Here is a 7500-nt window from a genome sequence, read left to right as displayed (position 1 = left end):
TTTGGGTCTGCGACTGAGGTGAAGAACAAACCCAAAGCGCCGCATAACTCCGACGCGGGCCCCGGGAGGCGAGCCAGCAGATAGACACGTGCAGTAAATAATGTCAGCGCATGCTGCAGCGAATGCCATCGCATGCTGCAGCGAGTGCCATCGCAGCACTGACGGACGAGCCAGTAAAACACGGATACCTTCAAACGACTTTGAAAAAGTATGTCGCAAAAGTGAGACGTACTCTCTAGCCAGTCTTTTCTCTGTCTTCGCTCAGACACAGAGCCATCGCTCTCTCTACAGCAACACTGGGGGGAGGGGGGGGGGGTGGAATAAACCAGCTAACAAAGCAGCTACATCCTGTGATGACAGGTGTAAAGTTACGGGACAAAATAAAAGCCCTCCAGAGTTGTTTTCTTCTTTGTTGTGTGTACCAGTCTCACAGTAGGCCAAACAGCAGTATCACAGCAGCAGTTTGAATAGAGTAAGGGTTTGCGAGGAGAAGGAGGAGGAGAAGGAGAAGGAGGAGGAGGAGGAGGGGGAGGGGAACATAGGTTCTGTGAGGCCTACCTCGTAAACAGAGGAAGTATCACAGCAGCAGTTTGAATAGAGTAAGGGTTTGCGATGAGAAGGAGGAGGAGAAGGAGGAGGAGGAGAAGGAGGAGGAGGAGGAGGGGGAGGAGAAGGAGGAGAAGGAGGAGGAGGAGGAGGAGGAGGAGGAGGAGAAGGAGGAGGAGGAGGAGGAGGAGGAGGAGGAGGAGGGGGAGGGGGAGAAGGAGGAGGAGGAGGAGGAGGAGAAGGAGGAGGAGAAGGAGGAGGAGAAGGAGGAGGAGGAGGAGAAGGAGGAGGAGGAGGAGGAGGAGGAGAAGGAGGAGGAGAAGGAGGAGGAGGAGAAGGAGGAGGAGGAGGAGGAGGAGAAGGAGGAGGAGGAGGAGAAGGAGGAGGAGGAGGAGGAGGAGGAGGGGGAGGAGAAGGAGGAGGAGGGGGGAGGGGAACATAGGTTCTGTGAGGCCTACCTCGTAAACAGAGGAAGTATCACAGCAGCAGTTTGAATAGAGTAAGGGTTTGCGAGGAGAAGGAGGAGGAGGAGAAGGAGGAGGAGGAGGAGGAGGGGGAGGAGGAGGAGGAGGAGGAGGAGAAGGAGGAGGAGGAGGAGGAGGAGGGGGAGGGGGAGGAGAAGGAGGAGGAGGGGGGAGGGGAACATAGGTTCTGTGAGGCCTACCTCGTAAACAGAGGAAGGTGAGGAAGTCCTCGGTCTTGGGCCGGCGCTTGGAGAGGTGGAGGGGTGGAGGGACGGAGCTGAGCGGCAGGGCCTCCACCATCTTGACCGGGGTGGAGGTAGGGGAGTTGGGCTGAGACTGGGCGAACTTCCTCTGAGCCTGCAGCCTGGGCCTGTGGGAGGGAGGGAGGGAGGGACAGAGAAGGAGAGAGATTGAGAACAGATGCCACAGAGGAGGAGAAGGACAGGCCCTCAACACAGACATCTTGAGTGCTGATGCAGAGGAGAAGGACAGGCCCTCAACACAGACATCTTGAGTGCTGATACAGAGGAGAAGCACAGGCCCTCAACACAGACATCTTGAGTGCTGATACAGAGGAGAAGCACAGGCCCTCAACACAGACATCTTGAGTGCTGATGCAGAGGAGAAGCACAGGCCCTCAACACAGACATCTTGAGTGCTGATTTATTCAGAACCAGGAAACTAAGACAAACATTCCTATTCATAGCAGAAAGCCTAATTTTCATTTGTTCTCGAAAAATGTTTAATAAATGATTTAAGCACCTACACCATTTTTGCCTTTCAAAACACACAAATACATTTTTTTTTGTACCTTTTCATGTACCTCTCTATACGGCTGAGAAGGTGCCTCCATTTCCTAACATTCAGTGTAGATTAGAATCTACTTTAATGACATCCTTTCACCTTCAATCTCATGACAGAAGAGGAGGGAAAAGGGGAAAAAAAGCATATATTTAACTCTGGCGGTCTTCGCATGACTGCTGGGTGAGGATCAGACATGGCTCCGTTCACTGGTGGCATAAATCATTAGGAGCTCAGAATACCTGCTATTTCTGCGCAGGGGCAGGCCAAGCAGGACGGAGGGGGGGCGGGACTGAAGAGCGAAGCCAGGCAATTATTTAGCCCCCTCTGGCCCGATGTGTGTCGGAGGCTTTGGGGAGGCTGTGCTGAGCTTAGTCAGGGAGCAGAACCGCTTGGCCCAGCGCTTTCTCCCTGTGAGTATATATACGCCATCACACCGCGTCGCCTGTGTATACATTAACCTTTAGTTTCCACCCTCTCTCAGGCCCCAGACCACATTACTCAATCACATAAGGGAGAAAGAGAGAGAGAGCGAGGGATAGAGACAGAGAGAGAGAGAGAGAGTAAAATGGAGTCTCTTATCAAAATCTGCAGGCTATCTTGAGATATTATCTCATGCAAAGTCATTTCCATCCAGAGTGGCCCAGTTTTCCATTCAACCTCCTTTTCTTTCTTTTTTTTGAAGGGGGAGAATACATCTCAAGAGGGAGCTATGAGGGTGCTTCCTGCTCGCGGATAAGAGGGATGGAATAATTACACAGGGAAGCGTTTGTTATTTGGTCGCAGACGTATGTCTTTATCAGAAAGAGAGAGCTGCGAGAAGAGAATCTGAGGGACTGAGAGAATACCCAGCGAAATTCGTTGGCGGTCTAAACAACAGCCTGCAGAGGTATCTGTTTTCCCCTCGTTCAAATTCACTGCGCTGCCGTCCTGGGATGCCTGAGCCAAAGTCCCAATTGAATCTGTAACTGCTGCACCATCTCCCTTAATTGGTATCAGCTGGCGGATGGCGGTCGAACACATTCAGTAGCATATTCAATTTGTGGCTGGTTACGGTGTCACAAGAAGGCTGAGGTGGAAAAGGTCAGCTTCCAAAAGTGATAAGTGCTGACATCGTTTTGACTCCAGGAGTCATACTGACACAGTCCTTCACAGACACTTGGCAGCAAAATAACGTTTTATGCACATGCTCACACTCTCAAAAACAAAAAACCGTCACAGATTCATCCAAATTCATAATTTATACAGTAACACAATACAATACAAGAACATAAGCATATCATAGTAGGCAGTGTATTATTGTATTTTAAATTGTATTTACATTAACAGAGATAACCTATACCTTACACTTTTAGTGTAAGTGCACAACACTACACAGTGCACTACACTACACTACACAGTGCACAAGACTACACAGTGCACTACACAGTGCACTACACAGTGCACTACACTACACTACACACTGCACAAGACTACACAGTGCACAACACTACACTACACTACACAGAGTACACAACACTACACTACACAGTAGGGGTGGGTATTGCCAAAGAAGTCACGATTCGATTCGTATCACGATTCACATGCCACGATGCGATTCTATCACGATGCATCGCGATACTTGAATTATTGCGATGCATTGCGATGCATTGCAATGCATTGCGATGCATTGCGATGCATTGCGATGCATTGCGAATTTTCACTGAACACTGTTAGAAAAAAATTAAGCCATTACCAGTGGCTGACTGGCTGTGTATGATCTGGATAGTGTGTTCAATTGATAACTCAAAGCAACTCAGTTCATACATAGCTGTATTTATTGAAATGACTTTTGGAGGTTACTTAACACAAATATTATTATTACTGGATACACTGCATGTTTTGTTTATGAATGACTTGTCGCAGTATCGCGCGGCCGGAAATGCTTGATGTTCGCCAACCATTCATGCAATTAAAAAATTGATCGTGAAAATTAGAATCGCGATGCATCGTCATGACGATTATTTGGCACACCCCTACTACACAGTGCACAACACTACACAGTGCACAACACTACACAGTGCACTACACAACACAGTGCACAAGACTACACAGGGCACAACACTACACTACACTACACTACACAGTGCACAACACTACACACAATGCACTACACTACACAGTGCAATACACTACACAGTGCACTACACTTCACAGTGCACTACACTACACAGTGCACTACACTTCACAGTGCACTACACTACACAGTGCACTACACTACACAGTGCACTACACTACCCAGTGCACTACACTACACACAGTGCACTACACTACCCACTACAAAGTGCACAAAGACTACACAGTGCACTACATTACACAGTGCACAAGATTACACAGTGCACAACACTTCACAGTGCACAACACTTCACAGTGCACAAAGACTATACAGTGCACAACACTACACACCTAAACAAATTAGGGCATTTTTTGAGGCATGGTGCTTTTCAATAAACCTGTCCTCACCAAATGGGTAATTCACTTGACAATCTGAAAACCACTACAAGATTTTTTTTTTTATGTCATATTGCTGAGGTGAACGGGGAATGAGGTAGTCCAAATAAAACGCAGTACTAGTATATTAAAAAGCAACAAAAGAGGCTATTTTGAGAAGAAAAAAACAAATGGAGGTATTAAGTGCTGTGACATTTAGTGTAGAACACTGATGCTGACCGACAGCCATCGCGGCTAATCACGCCAATGGAATTCACCAGGCATATTGCAATGCATCAAGGGAAAAAGCCTTGTGTTGTGCCTCCGTCCCCGGCAGTCTTCTGAACAGATTACAGAGCAAGCAGCAATCATGGCCTCCGCTGTCTCTCCCTCACGTTCCAAATACATCCACTTTGCTTGAAATTAGCGGCTGGCATCTTCTAATGCCTTTTTAGACTGCCGTGAACGGATTGCTGATTTTCTGGTGAAAGGAACTGTGTGAGTTTGTGTGTGTGTGTGTGTGTGTGTGTGTGTGTGTGTGTGTGTGTGTGTGTGTGTGTGTGTGTGTGTGTGTGTGTGTGTGTGTGTGTGTGTGTGTGTGTGTGTGTGTGGTGTGAGTGAGTGTGTGGTGTGTGTGTGACCGCCATCCTTGTTTTGAAAGAAAAAAAAACAGTGATTCAATAAACATCTTTATGCAATAGACATGATCACCGATGATGAAAAAAATAAAGACATAATGACCGCCATCCTCACCGCTTGTGTGCAGTGTGTGTGTGTGTGTGTGTGTGTGTGTGTGTGTGTGTGTGTGTGTGTGTGTGACCGCCATCCTCACCGCTTGTGTGCAGGCCCGTCCTCCGAGGGTTCGTTGGCCCCATCGTGACTCGGAGCCAGGCGCCGGAGCCGGTCTGCCTTGGAGGAGCCCGTGAACATGCCCCCTTTGGACGCCGTCAACCTGGAACTCGATCCGCTCAAATGGCCATTTGCTAAAGCACCTAAAAGGCAGGAAGGGGGAAAAATGAAAATAATGACGAGATTAATACCATGAGCAAGCACAGGAGTGACAGAGGTGGGCAAGAGAAGTGGGACTCGCTCCCTCTCTTCCTCTCCCTCTCCCTCTCTTCCTCTCCCTCTCCCTCTCTCTTTCTCTCCCTCTCCCTCTCTTCCTCTCCCTCTCTCTCTCTCTCCCTCTCTCTTTCTTAATACTGCACTCAAAAAAGGGCCCTCTGCCAGGCCTTTGTAGAATTCCTCGAGAACTTCTGGCAAGTTCGCCGCCTTGATGTGAGTCACAGTCGTATGGAGAATGGGAGAGAGAGGGAGAGAAAGGGAGAGAGAGGGAGAGAAAGGGAGAGAAAGGGAGAGAGAGGGAGAGAAAGGGAGAGAGAGGGAGAGAAAGGGAGAGAAAGGGAGAGAAAGGGAGAGAAAGGGAGAGCCAGGAGGGGTGACTACAAAAGCACTGTGGTCCTGGTAGAGGCCTGGGCCAGACAGGAAGCTTTCTCAGCTTTAATGTGTGATTACAGCTTTTTTTCCCTCCTGAGTGGCTCGCCATGATTCTTCACTGCCTGTCCTTTAATCAGTTCACATTTTAAGTCTGCAATTTATTTATGTCAACTTCAAATGGGGTTTGGATGTACCAAAAATTCTAACAATTTTCAGAACAAGCTGTAAAGAAAATCAGCACAATGCTTCACTTACACAAAGAAGAAAAGGACCATTGAAGAAGTTTAATCATGATAACTAGTTCTACAAAATTCTTCTTTTTTTTCCTCAGAGGAACCACAGAGGAAACAGTCTAACCAAAATAGCACCCTGTCCTGCATGTGATCGCAGCCACCCCCACTCCCTCACCCTGGTGCAAACGGTCCTCTCTAACAATAGAAAACATCAATAAAGACGAACTCGGCGTCACAGAGTATCAGTCCGTCAACCAGAATCTGAAGTGTCCGCAAATGTGACCAAATAATATCAAATTATACAATATTATTCATAAAAATAACACATTTCATAGAATAGTGGTTATTTGATTCTGGATTTTCAATCACGTTTTTTCTCAAAATTGCACTTGGACCTTGTTAATTCTCAGTTGACGAGTTGTAGCCCTTTACCCACCGGTGAGTTCCTCTGCTATACTATGTTACACTGCACTGATCCAACCACCACTACCACCAATGTTGCCCTTCTTGTTGCAGATGCACGTTCAGAACCACCACCAGTGCAGCCCTTCTTGTTGCAGATGCACGTTCAGAACCACCACCACCACCAGTGCAGCCCTTCTTGTTGCAGATGCACGTTCAGAACCACCACCACCACCAGTGCAGCCCTTCTTGTTGCAGATGCACATTCAGAAGCGGGCAGGCCTGGCACAAGCAGGTCCCTGCTGCCCGGCGCCCGCCCTTCTGTCCTTCTGAAATGCGCCTGGCTGGCAGCAGCTCTGCTCTGGGCAGCTCCGGTCCATTAGAGGGAGTGTGACTCAGACTGGTGGGGTGTAATAAACCGGGCTCAGAAAATGAAACCCGCACAGAGAGGGCATTATTCGGGGGCCCTAATTTGCCTCACTAAACACATAGTGGGAGCGATCGTGGCAAGAGAAGGAATAGTAATACTAATAAGCTGGAAAAAAGAATAGCCAGAAAAAAAAAAATTATGGAAAGTGGTGTCCACAGTCCTGCCTGTCTGTGGCAACGCTGTTTCAGGGCTGGCCAACAAAAAATGATTTTCACTCTTTAAACTGAGGTATTATTACCATAATGGCTAAATACAGTGGTCTCAAGAAAACACTGATGTCCTAAACAATATAAAGCCTGAGAACTGAAGTGGTTTGAAAAAAGACAATTGGTGACAATTTGGTGCTCCAAAGACTAAGGGAGCCTTTGATCGTGTGGGTTTCCTGGGCAACACGTTGCCATCCTAATGAGACGATAAGAATAGAGAGTGCACCCGCCGGAGTGCAGATCTGAGGACAGTTTCCCACTGCTCACGAGAAGGTCAGGCTACCGCTGGGCCTCAGACTGACAACCACAGTGGAGGCTGCCCTTAAATATGCCTGCGGCATCAAGGCATCAGCACCTATGAAGTCCAATTAGAGGAAACGAGAGCAGACTAGCCTCTGACTTATACATCTGTCTGTACATTTCCGAGGTGATTCAGAGTTTGCAACATATTTTTAAGGGCTTCACAGACAACAGTTCCTTTCTGTCACCTCTTTTTGCAACAATGTGTCAGT

The 7500-nt window shown here is 47.9% G+C and overlaps 1 protein-coding gene across 1 annotated transcript in view; it reads right to left on the bottom strand.

Moving 5' to 3' along the window:
* Positions 1-7500, bottom strand: part of jarid2a (jumonji and AT-rich interaction domain containing 2a) — a 46641-nt gene that overhangs the window by 23109 nt on the left and 16032 nt on the right. The window contains exons 3-4 of the mRNA XM_080858207.1: positions 5113-5272; positions 1211-1380 (exon numbers count right to left, since the gene is read on the bottom strand). Of these exons, the coding sequence (XP_080714333.1) occupies positions 1211-1380; positions 5113-5272 (330 nt within the window). The remainder of the gene's footprint in view (positions 1-1210; positions 1381-5112; positions 5273-7500) is intronic.

This window comes from Sprattus sprattus, assembly GCF_963457725.1.
Source record: "Sprattus sprattus genome assembly, chromosome: 19".
Classification (NCBI taxonomy): Eukaryota; Metazoa; Chordata; class Actinopteri; order Clupeiformes; family Clupeidae; genus Sprattus; species Sprattus sprattus.
Note: the sequence above shows the minus strand (reverse complement) of the source record. Positions and strands in the feature narration are given on the sequence as shown.